The 18,569-nt window shown below is 44.5% G+C and overlaps 1 protein-coding gene across 4 annotated transcripts in view; it reads left to right on the top strand.

Annotated features, from left to right (window-relative positions):
• FRMD4A (FERM domain containing 4A) overlaps window positions 1-18,569 on the top strand; it is a 466,163-nt gene that overhangs the window by 69,639 nt on the left and 377,955 nt on the right. The window contains exon 1 of one of the 4 annotated variants that reach the window (XM_082240078.1): window positions 1,038-1,242. The exons of the other annotated variants lie outside the window; for them this stretch is intronic. Within the exon in view, the coding sequence (XP_082096204.1) occupies window positions 1,210-1,242 (33 nt within the window). The 5' untranslated portion in view covers window positions 1,038-1,209. Of the gene's footprint in view, window positions 1-1,037; window positions 1,243-18,569 lie in introns of those variants that run through there. 4 annotated transcript variants of the gene reach the window in all.

Below are 18,569 nucleotides of genomic sequence, written 5' to 3'. Positions count from 1 at the left end.
TTGGCTTTAGGCGTGATCCCTAGCCTGTAACCTCTGTGTAAATTGAGGGCTTACAGTATTTTAAAGTGTGCATTAAAAAGTATATATTGGCCAAAAATAACATACAAAAATGCACTATGTTAATGGAAATTACTTGCAAAATGTTTATAGTAAAAAGGTAAAGGGACCCCTGACCGTTTGGTCCAGCCACGGACGACTCTGGGGTTGCGGCGCTCATCTCGCTTTACCAGCCGAGGGAGCCAGCGTTTGTCCGCAGACAGCTTCCGGGTCATGTGGCTGGCAGGACTAAGCCACTTCTGGTGAACCAGAGCAGCGCACGGAAACGCTGTTTACCTTCCTGCTGGAGCGGTACCTATTTATCTACTTGCACTTTGACGTGCTTTCAAACTGCTAGTTGGCAGGAATGTATATAGTAGAGACAAATTAATACAATGATGTGTAAATTAGCATAAATATGCAGTATAACGCTAATGGACTTTTGTAAATACTTTTTTTTGCAATTGCAGACATGTGGAAACGTGGTGTACGGAATTTAAGAGAAACTGAAACTCACAGATTTATTCATTCTTAGTTCAGTCCCCCCATTATATAATTGGACCCCCAACTACTTAACCCTCCATACGTTGAGTGTTACCTGTGTTCTTGAATTGAAGGCAGGTTCAGATTTGAATTGAAGGAAGTGTTCAGATTTAAACCAAAAGCAGATCCAAAGCACCCAGGAAACTTGCTACTCATGAGTTCTGGCAATCAGGATTTCCCTTTCCCTTTCCTTTGAATCCAGTTGATTGATAGGAGGGGCAGGGCTGCTTTCCGCTGGCCACAGATGCTCAGAGACAAGCCCATAGCTTCCACTTGTCCTGCGTGACCTGATCCCTCTGGTTTGCTTCAGATCTCCTGTTGCTGAACGCATTACGTAATAGAAGGAGCATTTGTCAGTGACTATAGTACGTAGCTGCAGGCGCATTATGCACAGAGGGAGGGAGGGCGGGAGGGAGAAGGAGGCTTCTCTGGCCCCGTGTTCCTCACAGCGCAGAGTGAGGAGGAGTGGAAGACAGGCAGGTCTGCTGCTGCTGCTGCTGCCTCAGCTTCTCTGAGGGGAAGTCACTGCTGGGTTTGGACATGGTTTCATTCATCATATGGGATACTTGAAGAAGAAAAAGAGAGAAACTAAGTTGGAGAAAAGAGGATTGGCATGAGGAAGAAAGCAAAATGGAAGGGCTTCTCTCTCCCATGAGAACCAAGGTAAGGAGATACATTTCAATGCTTTCCCGGGGAGAGGAAGTGTGTGGAAGAGATGCCTCAGTTTTTGTCTATTGTGAACCTGTACTTTTGATTTAGAGGAGGACAGCCAGATAGCTGAAAGGAGGAGAAACCCCTCATTTTCCTCTTCCTCTGCTTCAGAGGGATTCCTTTGTAAAGGATTTCTCCTTAGCCGCTCACACTTTTCCTGTGGGTTTCCTGTCGGGATGCTTTTCATTGTGTTGTGTGGGAAGCAGGGATTGTGCGCACCCGGGGAGCTGTTCAGTTGAAAGGGTCCCTGCACATCACACTGTGGGCTGTGTAGCTTATAATGATTATTACTATTACTGCTATTTGTGGAGGAACAGCATTTTTTCAGACAGCAGAATTGCATTTAGGCAAGGAATCGACATAGCTTTTGTTTACTTCTATCTGCTGCAAAAGCATTTTTGTGTGAAAGAGACCAAATTTGCGCTGGGAGACTGTAAAGGGTGCAAGAGGACTTGCTCGAAGCGGGGCTTTATTTGTCCTTTGAGTTTTACGCTAGAAAGCTGCTCAATGATTTCTTTTAATGCAGTGAGGTTTAAGAAATAAAGAGAATGCCATAGAAGTGAAGTTTGTGTTAATCTTGATTTTACATTTACAGCTTGTGGTGGCATTTTGCTGAGGTGAAAATGCTGGTGGTCCACTAGGCATGTTGACATGCCTCTCACAAAGTTTGTTGAGTGACTGATCTAAATAAGGTGGACTAAAACTAGTTGGTGTCATTTCTTTGTTTTGTTTAATGCTTTATAATGTGCTTTATAGGAAAGCTGTGAGGGAGGGCATTGCTGTCCCGGTTTGAAGTGACTTGAGACTAAGCGATAATGACTGGTTCAAAGCCATACAATGAACCACACAGTGGTAGAGGCAAGACTTGAACCCAGCCTTCTAAGAGGCAAGGGCTAAGCTGCTTTGGGGGAATGGGCACACCAGTGCACACGCACCTCAACAAAACCCCAGCATGGGCCCATATGTACGTTGTGTGTGTGCGTACATGGGAGAGAGAGCCACCTTGAATGGTCCTCTGTCACAGTTAATGTGACCAAGAAACAGAAGTATGTGTGTGAGTGCTATGAGGGGGGAGTCAGGTTTATCCTTAGTGTCTCTGCTGGAGTTCTCTCAGTCGCGCCCGTGACCTGCTGTGTGGAACAGAGTCAGCAGCAGACAGAACTGGCCCCAGGGGCTCCTGCAAAATACAGGTCCTGCTGTTCACAGTGCAGGCATTTCACTAGTGCTCACACATTTGAAGCTGTGTGTGTCTTTAGTATGTGAGATTAATTTTGTTTAGCATGGATTGCATGCTGTTCAACAGGATTGTTGACTTGTCTTAGCACATTCAGCTTTTGGGAAGAGCCACGTGGACCCTGGTCTCAGAAACCAGGCAGTGTGTAGATGCCCATGCAGCTGACCACATGTCCAAGCCATTCCTAAAACTTTGCTCACATCAGTTTCCCTAGAAGAGAAACACCCTAGAAGAGAGCCAAGGGAGGAGAGGCTGGTTTAAGCTATTCTGAGTGAACTGTATCGAACAATAGCTCTTTCTGAAGTCACTCTGCCTCCAAACTACATCATGTCTCTCCCTAAGATCGGTTTATCAGGAACAGTGTTTCCTGACCCAGCCCCACCTCATGTCACTTGATTTCCCTTAGCACTAGGCTCCTCCTCATCCCCAAACTGCACACCTCCTCCCCCCTTATTTAGCTATGAGCTGCCCAGGGGAGGAGGTTGGCAGCGGTGGTCAGGGAGAGGTAACGGGATTTTCCCTCTCAGCTGCCGCCTCCACCCTCATCGCTCAGGACAAGCGCCGGCTCCTCCTCCTTCCTCAGCTCGGCAGCAGCAGTGCTGGTGGGGAAATAGAGACATTCCAGGACCAAAGCACAAAACAGGATGACTTCTGTCATTCTGGGACTGTCGCTGGAAAATCGGGACCCTTGGAGGGGATGCAGTCTGAGACATTTGGTGATCAAGTGGTGGGTTGTTGCAACCCATAGATGTGGGTTTCACAAACACCCTTTTGAGAGGGAATGAGAGGGTGGATGAGAGAGAGGGGAAGAATGTGAGAACAGGACAGCTGTAGATAAAGACAGGAAAGGAAAAATTAATGCAATAAATAAAAAGTGGGTCAAATATTGCTGGCTATTGAGGAAGTGCAGCACAATGAGCCTGGAAAGGTTCAAGGCCACTGAATGAATGTAGATACAAATCCCTGTGGGGAAGAAGCTTAATTCCTAGAAGAAAGAGCTGCTGGGCCCCAAGTTCACCTGAAATGCCCCCCGCTAGAATTGAAACGCTTCTGCCCAGTCTCTGGTGTGTGCAGAGACTCTAGTTTCTCAGTGACGTCGGGAATGCACTCTGCACCTGGGGAACTTGAGCTGTTTTTATTTCATGTGCTTCAGCCCTGTCTTCAGCCATTGAGAAACCTCTGTCAGGAGTGACCTATTGCACAAATAAAGTCCTGTCTTTCCAGGGCACACCGTTGTTGTTACCGCAGTTGTTATGACTGCTGGCATTAAATAAATGTTAATTACAGTAGCTTCAACAGCATTGCAACAGCAATTTAAAAAGATAATACCCCAAGCTATTCATATAGACATGCAACCATGAATAAAATATTGTTTTTCTGAGTGGGTGATTCACCAATCACTTATCCTAATAGAATCTGATAGGAAGCAAAGTAGCACAGCAGTGAATTGGTCCTTTAAAGGAAACTATGGAAACAGCAATCCACACCCTTTACTATTTGGTCTTTTTCAAACAAGTGCCAACAAGCCAACTCTTTTCATGTTGCCTTTATAGTCAATTTAATTACAAAGTATTATATGAATGATATAATGTTATACTTTTGTACAACAACATAGTCCAGTGATTAGGAAAACAGCGTGTGGGTGTTTCAGTTTTGATTTTGAGTCTGGTAATTGTTGTCTAAAAGCTTGGGACTAAAATTAATTGATTGATTTTTGCTTTGTTTTGTTTTGCAAGTACATTCTTTCTATTCTTCAATAACAGGCTGTGTTGCTGGAGGCTTTTGGGAAGCTGGGCTTGGTGTAGTAATCTTGGTTGAGAAAATGACAAAGAATATTATGGAGAAGGGAGAACATGGGACAATTATATCTTTTGAAACAATCTTAATAGGGCAATGCTTTTCCACCACCATTGTGACTGTTTTTCGTTTTAATAAAAAATTGCCAGTATTCTCAATTTACTGTTCTCTATGGACAAAATTATAATACTGTTGGTGATAGTTCCACTGTATGCTCATTTGTCCATTTCCTTGAAATGGTTGCCTGAGGCAAACTAGCATGATACTGATTTGCCATCTGGTTAACATCATAATTACTATTTGCTGTTAGTATCTATTGGGGCTGGGCGTCCTTTAATAATAAATATTTTCTGGACCACAAAATGGACAGTTATGTGGAATAGGAATCAAAAGTGGACAGGCGTTACATTACATTGATCAAGTTATTTAATGAAATGTGAGGAGATGTTGATACCTAAATAGGAAAAGCAGATGGTATCAGTTCCAAATAGCTATTTTGGAGGCGCCCAAGAGCTGGCTTTTTCTTACAGAACCAACCCAGAAATGCTGGCACCCCAAGCACAGCCCATGCCATGGAGGTCTGTTGAAACGTCTACCCAGGGCTCTCTCAGAAGAGATGGGGAGGGCACAAGACCCTCAAAGGCTTCGTGACCTTTCCAAAGCACTGCCACAATTGTTCTTTGCACGGAGCACCCCAGAATGTTTGAGCAACATGAGGGAAATGGTCCATTTGAATTACCTGAGCACCCATCCCCCACGGGCCAAGGGAACCCAAGAGCCACCAGAATCTTGGAGGCATTTCTACTTGTTTCTAAAAAATTACATTCCATTTTTTGTGGGGCAGGGAAACATCAACTTGCCTGAAAGTGTTGTTGTTGTGAGGCTGAATGTAAAGCAGTTTGTAAAGCACTGTGTACTTTTAAAAAATCTAGGCAAATACTATATAATAATGATGATGATATTATACTTGGCAGTCACTTTGCGCTTGTACAAATAAACGGGATCAAAATTAAGGGAGGAGAAGGGAAAGCTGACATTTCTTTCTGTTAAACCATATGGGGAGTGAGTATAATGTATATTTTTAAACTAATTTGTGTTCTCTTCAAAGTACTTAGCAGATGGCAAAAGCAAATGCTTGCATTTCATGAAAACCCAGTGCAAATCCTGTAACCGAAAATGAAACCTTGTGGCTGATGTATTTCCCTGCTAGTGCATTAGAAAAGGTGAAATCGAGTTTGGGGACATTTCCTAGTTCATGTTGACAGTGTAATACAGTCCTGGGCTGCTGTAGGTGGCAAAAGCAAAATAATAATAAGTGCCTTTAAAAATCACTCATTTGTCCACCTGCAATCCTTTCTATTTTGTGCTTAGTCACTCTGCACTGGTGGCTTTAGCAGGGGTTACTGGGACGCTGGATTGCAACCCTGGGCCCACGTTGGGCTTCCTTTGTTTTCAAAAATCAAGGTCACTGAAATGTATCTCAGTTAAATTACTCATCTGCGTCTCTGCATCATTGCATTGTTTGTACAGTTTGTGTGGTTGAGAAAAAGCATTATTTCTGACTAAAATCAGAAGCCTGATTATTCTAGAATGAAAGGGAATGGTGAGCATGGTTTATGCAAAAAGGTCTGTTAATTCTTGTGGCTAACTAACTACAGTGGTAACTTGGTTTACAAATTTAAGCTGTTCCGGAAGTCCGTTCTTAAACCAAAACAGTTCTTAAACCGAGGTGCTCTCTCCCTAATGAGGCCTCACGCTGTCGGGGCCCTTCCACCGTTCGGATTCCATTCTTAGACCGAGGTAAAGTTCTCAAACCAGGACACTATTTCCAGTTTTGCGGAGTTTGTAAACCGAATTGTTCTTAAACTGGACTGTTCTTAAAGCAAGGTACTGTACCACTGTACTGCCATGTTTTCAGTAACTGGGTTGTATGAAGAAATACTCTTAAAGTTGGTGATCTGTCTTGTATTTGGTTCAGGTAGGTAGCCGTGTTGGTCTGATGCAGTAACAAGAAGCCGAAAGCACCAGCCTGAAGATGACGAGTGAGACCTCGTCGAAACGTCGCCCAGACACCCCGACTCTTACACGGGAAGACACCCGAAGACACCAAAACCTGCATATATATATATATATATATATATATATATATATATATATATATATAATAAAACATTGTCCAGTAGCACCCTAGAGACCAACTACGTTTGGCCTTGGTATAAGCTTTCGTGTGCATGCACACCAAGAGCTGGGATTAATCTCCGCAGCCCTTGAGCTCTTCATTCAGTGTCAAAGTTCAGCCCTAGATCATGTGATTGATGAAGATGAGTGATCCGCTGTGCATGTCTGTTTTCTCACTTACAGCCAGACAGGGAGTCCCTCTGCCTGTAGCTCCACCAAGTGCTGGTCTTCTAGCAAGCAGGCGCTGAGAGAAGATATGACTACAGTTGGACTGGTCTGGCCAGGAGTCCAAAGCCATGAACTTGGTGGTGTGATCTGGAGCCAGCCATGGTCTCGCAGTTGGTTGTGAGGATCAAACAGGATAACCCTGTGTATTCCACCACCCAGTATTGAGAAGAATGGGGTGCAGATATAGGATGAATTATAAACAGATGTAAATTAGCCACTCTTCTCTAAGTGCTTGTTGTCCTTGGGAGACAGGGAGGGAGCCATGCCCTTCCCCCGTCACTGGCCAGGCCCAAAGAGCCATGTGGCCGGTTCATCCTCTGCCTCCCAGGAAGCCAATTGTGGCAGAAGGGGAGTCTGTCCAGTCTCATCCGTCAGCCCATGAAGGAGCCGCTGCTGTGAAGCTTGCTTTCCTTTCCCCTCCTCATTCATTTTCCCTTTTGTATTATATCTATTAGCTTGTGGGGTTCACTTAACATTTATTATACATCTGGTGTATAATAAGGCTTTCATCCAGCCTTGAGGCCTGGCACTTCCTTGATTATAAACTGGGACAAATAGGCCCCTTGTTTTCTGCTGATTTCCTTATATGTGTTATTTCACAAAGAACATATTTCAGAAGCAGATTTCATAGACCAGTAATTTGTTTGGTTAGTGGTTGCCTCACTGTCTTCTTATGTTATGGCTACTTAATAACATAGTGACAGTTGTGAAATAAAGTGTGGAGGTAAATTGCACATCAAACAGTAATTGCATTATACCATGTAATAGTCTTAAGCACATTAAATCATGGGCCCTTAATGCATTTATACCTTAGGATCTTCATAATTGGCACATAAATATGCATGAGGTTAAGGAGAAGGGGCAGGATGTGGTGGTTTGATGGGCTGCCGTGTGGAAAATGTAGTAGTTAAACAGAAGGCTCCATCAACATTGCGGTAACTTTTTTCAGATTGGTAGATAAGGATTGTACAAACGGATAAGTCACTAAAGTGAAAATGCCTGGTTTGGGGATAATCAAATGTAATTGGGATGCAGATCAATATTGTGTTACTGTTCCGTTGTTCAGTGGGACTCTGTAGTTCTGTGCCTCTTGGGCAGGGCTGGCCCACCCACAAGGCAAGGTGAGGCAACCGCCTCAGGCAGCAGGATCCACAGGGGCAGCAGATCTGGCCTGCAGGGAATGTGTTGCCCACTGTTGTTGCCGCGGTGGCAGCCATAGCTCTTTTGCCCTCCTTGCAGGCCAGATCTGTCATGTCCTCTGCAACCCCCCCCCCCGCATGCCTCTTGGTAAATAGGAGGCCTAAGGAGGAAATGACTGCCCTCTCCTGGGTCTCCTGGGGTCTGCACCTACCTGGTGTGATTCAGAGCAGCCCCTGCCCCCACCACAGCCTTTGATTCCCACTTCAACCATTGGGTAAGGCTGATTTGGTTCTCCCCCATGTTCCCAAGGTGGATTTCCATTCCCCACCATTTTGTGGTTTGCCTCAGGTGCCAAAAAGTCTTGAGCTAGTCCTGGCCCATATCACAAGGGATCCATGGCTGCCACTGACCCATGCCACTTCCTCAGTCGCACGTGACTTGTGTGGGGCTGTCGCTGTGCTCCACTTACTGGAACCAGGGATGCCACAGATATCTGTGCTTTTCTGCTTCCGAGGTGCAATCTGCATATCTGTTGTTCAGATAAATGCTCGGACAGGCATCAGGTTTAAGAATGTGATTGTGAGGGAATAAAAGGGATGGCTGTCTGCACCATCTGCAGGGCAATTAAGTTACTGGTCTTGCTTCTAAAGTGCATGCAATACACAAACAGTGTTCAGGTCTGCATTAGTTTGATATGCTTTTAAACAGGAGAAATGATGCACAATTAAGCCATTTGTGAGTAAAAGCAATATACATGCAATGTCAAACAATGATTGGGGTCTGCGTTGCTAAATAATAATAATATTGGTGTCTATGGGCAGGGTGGATTCTTGATCCAGCAGAAAAATGTTCCAAACCTGCATTGCCAGTATGCAGGAAGGCAGCAACATTTTCTGACTCACCCAGCCCTTGCTACACCTTCAGTAGAGAAGTCTGCCTTAACTGTGTGTCAGACCATGGGAGACGTGGACTTGAGACGGAGTCTGAAAATTCCTTGGTTTACATCCAGGCCTTGTTGGCCCTTGGGAACTCTTCTTGGCGCTGTGACCACTAGCATCCCTGGCCTTTTGCTCTGTGGGCTCCTCTGCAGGACCAGAACTGGAGGTGCCTTTCCAAGTAAGCTGTGTGTCCTTCTCTTGATCACCCCCCAAGGAATACGGGGTCCTGAGAAGCTTTGTTTGCAACGCTTCCCATTCTTGGCAGCACACCAGCCATTCAAACCCCCTTGATTGTCTTCTGGCTTTGCAAGGTCCATTGGCATCATTGAGAGGAAGAATGGGGCTGCCTTCCTTGTCTGCTCCTGCTTCCTGTCTGAGGAGTCGTATCCTAGGGTTGGGGCCCAGGCACTGTAACATTACACAGCAGCTATTTCAAAGGAGGCACAAGAATGAAGGCTTATGCTGAGTTAGAGCTGACTCTGAAACTTCTCCTACAGTGAAATTTGAGAAGATGTGGAGGTTCTTTCCCCAGCAAAATCTCCAAGGAATTTAAGGGGAAGCAAAAAGAGCAGTGTCACCCGTCAATGAAAAGACAATGCCATTGAGTAGTCTCCTTACAGAACAAGGGAAGAGGACGTTGCATGTGTTTGCTGGGATTGAAGATGCCATGTTTGGTGCCTTGAGACACACCCCAGAATGGAGATTTGCCTCAAGTGTCTAAGCTCTGAGGACCTGCAGACCACCTCTGCTTCCTCAAAGTTATGAAATAAAAGTGTGTTAGAGCATTTTCTATATTTTGTCTTGTGAGCAACTAGACATTTTTCTTCTCATGCCATCTTTGTAGATCTTGTTCAAGTATAGGCTCTTCCTTCATCACATATCAGTGCCAATCTGATTTTTAAATAAGTGCCAAGGGTAAAATTCCTTGGCAATTCCTGTCAATGTGCCACATACCAGTCAGTCTATAAACTTGGGTGTGTCTCTCCTCACCGGCTTTTTCTATACAATTAATCACACATACAGCACCAGCTGCAGGTCTTCACATAGACAATGCTACCTCCAGTATTGTTATAACGCACACCCCTCGCACTGCAGGCTTGGAGGAGCAAAAGCAGTTGTGTAGAAGAGAGAGAAAGAAAAGTGACACATAAATGGTAATTAGTTTATTTCCCTTGAAAATTCTGCCTTTTAAAAATTTGTTTTATAATCTCCGGCCTCTCACAGCACCTCTTAATCCCCAATGCTTTGCCACCAGCAAATACTGCTGGCAGCAGCAGCAGCAGCAGGAGAATTCCAGCTTCTTTGCTCTTAGCCTTTCCCAAGGCTTGCTGCTGAATTTGCAATGAGCACCTGGCTTAAAAGCATGCAAAATGAGCTGGCCCAGTGCTTCCTCCCTCATCTTCTTTGAGAAAAACAGAAAGGGATTTTTTTGAAGGGGGGTGTTGCTTGGTGGTTCTTTTTTCTTCCTTCCTTTTTTGCATTGTACTGTTTTTTGTTTGTTTGTTTTGTCCTTCAAAGCTGCCGTCTCCTTCTGGACCATCTCAAAGGGCTGAAAGAACTTTCAAATGGACTTTTCTTCTCTCCCCACAAATGCTCCCTGACTGTAAATGGAAATTAATTATCATTACATGCACTAAGCACTGCATCCACAGATTATGAGTTTTTAGGGTTGTATACCAAAGAGTTGAGCAGAGGAGCTCCATAAAAACTGTAATGTTTAGATACAGCACATAAACCTCTAAATGGAGCTGCTTTGTATTACCAAATCTTATTACCATTATCAGTTTATTTATAGGTTCTAGGATTAGCAAAATCCCATGTTGGTGTTTGTTGCTGAGACCCTGTTTTTCAAGGAATCTGTTAGCCTTCTGAAGTGTGTGCTTGCTGCCTTTGTAGTTTGAATCTCCTCTAAAGAGCTCAGCATGGCCTGTGGGAAGATTAGAGATGGGGGAGAGATTTGATTTAGGTGAATCTACCCACTATGCAATTTGTGAAACACAGCTGCCCTTTAAAATTTGCACTTTTCTGAATTTTGCAATGTAGTTCTCCAGCCAAGTAATATGCACAGAAATTCATGCACTAGAGTAAAATCTGCAAAAGAAAGCATCTTTTAGTGAAAATAACACAAAAATGCATCATATCAGGGAACATTGCTTTGCATAACTTAGCAATACCTAGGAAAAAATATTTTATATTATAAGCAATCATGATGAAACTGTGGCATTTGTTCCAGAGTTGTGTGAAAGTTGACCAGCCTTATCCGCTAAGTGCTTTAATACTAAGTGCTGTAATATTAAAAAGCCTCTAATAATCAGGTGCGGGGGGGGGGGGGCAAAAGGGTAGGTAGATCATTGCCTTGATGTCCTGCTTGTCAGCTTCCCAGGGCCATTTTACTAGCCAGTGTTGGAAACGGTGTTGGAGAACTTTGTCAGATCTGGCCAGTAACTTCTTACATTCTTATTGTGCTTTAGATTACCTGTATGCAGGCAGATTAGATTATGAGGTATTCAGTTATTCTAATGTGTTTCCCCATCACTTATCGAAAGAAGTCCGATATTTTTGAGGAGCAGATTTGTTGCACAAGACCTCCCAGTCAATTATAAGTGTGCAAACTGAACCTGCTGGTATGCAAATGAACCCCACCCCAAAATGGCAATGGTCTGGAAGTGCCCTCAATTAATCTAGAGTTAGTGTTGTAATACCTGCATTCCAAATAGTTGTATTCTAAATCTTACTCCAGCACCCATACCTCTCTAACCCCTTCTGGAATATGAGTCAGGGGTAGGGAGGGAGGGAGGGAGGGAGGGGTGGGTGGGTGGCTGCAGCATATGTTGAGGAGCAGGGCACGGCAGCAGCAAGGTCAGGATGTGAGGGGGCGGCCCTTACAGGATTCCTGGAATAGTTGTGCCAGTGAGCCTGCCCTGCCTGGTACACAGCAGGGATGCTATCCTGACCCTCCCCTTCAGAGTGCTAGAACTCACGACACCAGTTCTGCGAAAGGCATCACATAAGGCAAGTGGCAGGTTACAGGAATGAGCTGGTATGTGAGAGCTTACATACATGGCTATGCATGAGCAACAAGCAACACACAGTGATCCTGTACCTGCCTTCTGGTGGGCACAGTTTCAGTGGGGTAAATGGCTGGAGCCCCAGGACTGGGAGAGCAAGGAGGCCCTCTTCAGGTAGGTTGTCCCTGTAAGGTTTGTTCGCACTGGTGGTGAATCTCCATGTCCATGGTGAGGGGAGACAGGGCTGTCTTGGCATCAGACTTACCGTTAGCTACTTCCCAGAAGGGATAGGCTCTTGTCTGACAGGAGGAAACCAAGAACTAGGCACCTGCAGAGGGACAAAGGTAGAAGATTTCTCTGCTGATGCACTTAGGCCCTCCCTGTGGTCCAGATCTCCATCCCCCAAACCACTGGGCCACTCCCCAGGATCAGACACCTCCAACAGCCAATAATTGGTGTCCTGAAAACCACTGGGATCCTCCTCAAGGTCTTAGAATCATAGAATCATAGAATCATAGAGTTGGAAGAGACCACAAGGGCCATCGAGTCCAACCCCCTGCCAAGCAGGAAACACCATCAGAGCACTCCTGACATATGGTTGTCAAGCCTCTGCTTAAAGACCTCCAAAGTAGGAGACTCCACCACACTCCTTGGCAGCAAATTCCACTGTCGAACAGCTCTTACTGTCAGGAAGTTCTTCCGAATGTTTAGGTGGAATCTTCTTTCTTGTAGTTTGGATCCATTGCTCAGTGTCCGCTTCTCCGGAGCAGCAGAAAACAACCTTTCTCCCTCCTCCATGTGACATCCTTTTATATATTTGAACATGGCTATCATATCACCCCTTAACCTCCTCTTCTCCAGGCTAAACATGCCCAGCTCCCTTAGCCGTTCCTCATAAGGCATCGTTTCCAGGCCTTTGACCATTTTGGTTGCCCTCCTCTGGACACGTTCCAGTTTGTCAGTGTCCTTCTTGAATTGTGGTGCCCAGAACTGGACACAGTACTCCAGGTGTGGTCTGACCAGAGCAGAATACAGTGGCACTATTACTTCCCTTGATCTAGATGCTATACTCCTATTGATGCAGCCCAGAATTGCATTGGCTTTTTTAGCTGCCGCGTCACACTGTTGGCTCATGTCAAGTTTGTGTCAACCAAGACTCCTAGATCCTTTTCACATGTACTGCTCTCAAGCCAGGTGTCCCCCATCTTGTATTTGTGCCTCTCATTTTTTTTGCCCAAGTGCAATACTTTACATTTCTCCCTGTTAAAATTCATCTTGTTTATTTTTGCCCAGTTCTCTAATCTGTCAAGGTCGTTTTGAAGTGTGATCCTGTCCTCTGGGGTGTTAGCCACCCCTCCCAGTTTGGTGTCATCTGCAAATTTGATCAGGATGCCCTTGAGTCCATCATCCAAGTCGTTGATAAAGATGTTGAATAAGACCGGGCCCAAGACAGAACCCTGTGGCACCCCACTAGTCACTCTTCTCCAGGATGAAGAGGAACCATTGATGAGCACCCTTTGGGTTCGGTCAGTCAGCCAGTTACAAATCCACTGAGTGGTAGCATAGTCAAGACCGCATTTTACCAGCTTCTTTACAAGAATATCATGGGGCACCTTGTCAAATGCCTTGCTGAAATCAAGGTAGGCTACATCCACTGCGTTCCCTTCATCTACCAGGCTTGTAATTCTGTCAAAAAACGAGATCAGGTTAGTCTGACATGACTTATTTTTCAGAAATCCATGCTGACTATTGGTGATCACAGCATTCCTTTCTAGGTGCTCACAGACTGTTTGCTTAATGATCTGCTCCAGAATCTTCCCTGCTATTGATGTCAGACTGACTGGGCGGTAATTATTTGGGTCCTCTCTTTTCCCCTTTTTGAAAATAGGGACAACATTTGCCCTCCTCCAGTCTGCCGGGACTTCGCCTGTTCTCCAGGAATTCTCAAAGATGACTGCCAGTGGTTCTGAGATCACATCTGCCAGTTCTTTTAATACTCTTGGATGCAGTTCATCTGGCCCTGGAGACTTGAATACATCTAAACTAGCCAAATATTCTTGTACTATCTCCTTAGTTATTCTGGGCTGTGTTTCCTTTGCTGAATCATTAGCTCCAAATTCTTCAGGTCGGGCATTGTTTTCTTTATCGGAGAAGACTGAGGCAAAGAAGGCATTGAGTAGTTCAGCCCTTTCTGTGTCCCCTGTTTGCATTTCACCATCTTCTCCTCTGAGTGACCCCATTGTTTCTTTGTTCTTCCTTTTGCTACGAACATACCCATAAAAGCCTTTTTTGTTGCTTTTAACCTCTCTAGCAAGCCTGAGTTCATTCTGTGCTTTAGCTTTTCTGACTTTGTGTCTACACGTGCTGGCTATTTGTTTGAATTCCTCTTTGGTGGTTTCCCCCCTTTTCCATTTTTTGTACACATCCTTTTTTAATCTTAATTCAGTTAAAAGTTCTTTAGATAGCCACCCTGGCTTCTTTAGGCACCTTCCATGTTTCCGTCTCATTGGTATTGCCTGACGTTGTGCTTTTAGTATCTCCCTCTTAACAAACTCCCAGCCATCATGAACTCCCTTTCCTTTTAGTATTGTTGTCCATGGGATCTCACCCAGCACTTCCCTAAGTTTTATGAAGTCGGCTTTCTTAAAGTCAAGAAATTGAGTCCTAGTATGCTTGGCTGCTCCTTTCCGCTGTATAGTAAACTTCAGAAGAGCATGATCACTCGCGCCTAATGATCCTTCCACTTCTACCCCACTAACCAGGTCATCAACATTGGTTAGGACCAGATCTAAAATGGCTGTTCCTCTTGTTGCTTCTCCCACTTTCTGGACAATGAAGTTGTCTGCAAGGCCAGTGAGGAATCTGTTTGACCTTATGCTCTTGGCTGAGTTTGACGTCCAACAAATGTCCGGGTAATTGAAGTCCCCCATTACTACTATCTCCCTTCCTTTTGCATGCTTGGCCATCTGTTCCAGGAAGGCATCATCTATGTCCTCCGTTTGGCTTGGGGATCTATAGTAAACTCCCACAATGAGGTCTCTGTTATTCTTCTCTCCCTTAATTTTGACCCAAATGCTCTCACTTTGGCTTTGAGGATCTAAATCTTGGATCTCTTCACAGGTATACACATCCCTGACATATAACGCCACTCCTCCTCCTTTCTTGTCTGGTCTGTTTCTCTGAAATAGATTGTATCCCCCCATTATTACATTCCAATCGTGGGACTTATCCCACCAGGTTTCAGTGATGCCTATTATGTCATATTTAGTTTGCTGTACCAAGAGCTCAAGCTCATCTTGTTTATTTCCCATGCTTTGTGCATTAGTGTACAGACATTGAAGTCCATTAATCATTCCCCCGTGTCTCTTATTTAAGGATTTTTTCCTCCCACCACTAGGTCCGCGTGCTGTTTGCTCCATTTGGTCTATGACATTTGGATGATCATCTTCATTAATTGATAGACTCCTACCTTCAGGAGCACTGTCTCCCTCCCCCACATTAGTCAGTTTAAAGCCCTCCTGATGAGGTTTCTGAGATTTTTGGCAAAAACATTCCTCCCAACCGTTGTGAGGTGCAGCCCATCACTTGCCAGAAGTCCATCTTCAAGAAACTGCAGTCCGTGATCTAAGAATCCAAACCGTTCCTGTTTACACCATTTGCGAAGCCAGCTGTTCATTTCCACTATTTTCCCCTCTCTCCCTGGGCCACGTCGTTCAACTGGGAGGACAGATGAGATGACAATTTGTGCATTTAGTTGCTTCAATTTCCTGCCGAGAGCCTCGTAGTCACTTTTGATCTTCTGGAGGCTATTGCTTGCAGTGTCATTGGTTCCCACATGAACCAAGAGGAAGGGGTATTTGTCAGTGGGTTTTATGATTCCTTGCAGTCGTTCAGTTACATCTTGGATCTTAGCCCCGGGGAGACAGCACACTTCCCGAGACATCTTGTCAGGCCCACAGATCACTGCTTCTGTTCCCCTCAGTAGGGAATCCCCTATCACCACTACACGCCTCCTCTTGGGTTTGGTCGGGGTTCTTCCGTGAGCTGTCCGTTCCAAGGTCGCCTGCACATTCCCTGAGGACTGACTTTGCTGCTCGTCTTCATATACCTGATCGACTGTAATGAGGGAGAGATCCTCAAATGGAGTCTGCTCTTCGTCTTCCATGCTAGGGGAGAGGACCTCAAAGCGATTGTGTATTTCTAAGCAATCAGAGTGTCTTCCAGTGCCCATTCTCTGAGCTTCTCCCACCCCCTTCTCCAGATCTGACCACGTCCTCCATGGGACTCATGGCCAATGCTGCTACTGAGAGGCCAGGTCTGTGGCACCACTGCTGCCTGCCAGCTGCTTCCATTTAGGACTAAGCCAAGGTGGTTCTGCTGCATGTCCTTGGCCAAACACAGGGGTTTTAAGCAGAGGTTGGATAGCCATCTGTCATGGATGCTTTAGTTGATATTCCTGCATTGCAGGGGGTTGCACTAGATGACCCCTGGGGTCCCTTCCAATTCCACAGTTCTGTGATTCCATGGGAAGGCTAGATGCAGGCTGTGCCCAATTTGGTGTCATCCCATTTATTTATTTATTTATTTATTTATTTATTTATTTATTTATTTTCTATACCGCCCTATATCGGAAGGTTAAGTTATATTGTCATTGCCCATTCTAGCATATAATAGGCAAGTACTCGGGATGCTCTTGAAAGGGAATGCAACCAATATCCCATTCATGTTGGCAGAAGAACAGTATTATACAGAAACCAGAAGCTGTGATGACCAATGACCCTGGAGGCTTCTGCTCCAGTACTGAGCAGTGTTCATGATTATTTCTGAACATTCTGAACAGAACATAGCATTTGTACAATTCAGGTACTTAATGAATAAGACTTTCTTCTCATGTAAATCCGCACAAGAATACTTAACATTTCTATGTTGGTGAGAAGGCATTTGTCTCCCTTATGGTTCAAAGCAACTCATGTGCGTAGTTTCATTAATCTTTGCAGCATTTCCAGAAGATTGTGGTTAAGGCAGTGGGATCTTGGTCAAGCTCGTGAGGTGGTCTCAGAAAGCTACAGTCTCTCAGCCTTTCTGCTGCCACCTTCATCTGCCATGTGGGGAGAATAAAAAGTAGAGTTGTTGTGAGGAAAGCTCCTTTAGAGTGTTCCATGTGCTATAGAAAGCCTATGCAGCATTGCCTAAAATGAGCTACTGGGTGTGATTTGAACCACAGTCTGCTAGATTTACCTTTCCCACATTTACAGCACAATCCCCTGCATAGTTTACTCAGGAATTAATTCCCACTCTGTTCAATGGGGTTTACTCTCTAGGAAGTGTGTTTGGGACTAGGGATGGGCAAGCCTCTCAGTTTTGGGGTTCTCTCAGTTTCTCATTTTTCCAATGTTAAGCCCAGTTTTCAACAATTCCACATCAGTTTGTGTTTTTATTTTTTTATCCTCATGAACCAGCATTTTGGTGCAAATTTATCATAATAGCATGATAGTATGCAGTTCCTCCAAACTTCAGAACAAATTCCACAATAAAATGCATTTTGTATGTTATTTTTACCAATATTTGCTTTTTTATGCACACATTACCCTAGTGGTTTTTTGTGTTTTTTTAATGTACACATTAGCTGGTTGGATAACTGAATTGCAAGATTCATAGAACTGTGATTTTTGAAGCATGGCTGTGTTTCGGTTATTGTACTGTTTCAGAAAGTGCAAATTAAGTAGGCTCACCTTTAAATGTGAACTGAATCGAACTTCTCCTAAATTCCTATTTGGGATTGCAGTATTCCTAAATGCATTTACTAGGGAGGAAGCCCCAATGAACACTGTGGAACTTAGGAAGCATGCATACAGTTACACTTCCAGCCGTTGTGCTACACCAGCTCTGTCCACAGTTTCATTGCCTTTGACTAGGCTTATGCGAATTTACACCCGTTGTAACCTAGGGATAACACCATGCAGATCTTCCATCCCCCTTCACTCTGCTCTGTTATTACGTTGAAATTCAGTTCAGCCCCTGACTGAGGTCTTGGCCTGCCATACCCACTTATAAACAAATCTGTTTGAAAGTTTAATTACAAGCCTGGCTTCATTGGTAAGAAGCAATCTTCTTTAATTACATGCTTTATCAAACCTGGTGATTTAGAGCTGTATAATAATTTCTTCTAAAAGCACTGGGCTTTTCTCTAGAATTTTCTAAGGGCTATGTTTCTTGAAGCATGAGTAGATCTCATGTGTGTTTACCATTTATGACCACCTTGGTTGCCATGAATGACTAAATGCATGAGTGTGGATACCCTCATGAATACATTTTGTGAAGGTTCAAAAACTCAGAAATAAACCCAAGGGAAGGGGACAAAAGGCTTGGCAATCACCTAAATGTGTTGTCAGCATTCATTTGTGTATGCCAGAGGTGAGTATGCATCATATTTTTCTGACATTCGCAAAAAGCAGCTGAGATTGTCAGCAGTGGTCCAATTGGTTTCAGACTTCAGGGCATAGGTCTGGAAGGACCCAAAGGACAGCCTCTTTGGAGGTTCGGTTCTGGTGCCCCTGCCCAATGAAGCAAAGAGCCATATGCACAAAGGGGTCTGAATAAATACTGTAAGTGCAGCACCCCAATTTCTGTGTGAGGGGTTTTTTAAATGTAAACTGTGGTTGCTTTAGTCCATGTTCAGCTTGCAAAGCAACATGCTCTGAGCACCACTGCAATGGCACGGTAGATGTGGATTCAGCTACTGCTGGATTGCACATT

Source organism: Podarcis vaucheri (assembly GCF_965113315.1).
Source record: "Podarcis vaucheri genome assembly, chromosome: 10".
Classification (NCBI taxonomy): Eukaryota; Metazoa; Chordata; class Lepidosauria; order Squamata; family Lacertidae; genus Podarcis; species Podarcis vaucheri.
This window is presented reverse-complemented; position numbering and strand designations above follow the sequence as displayed.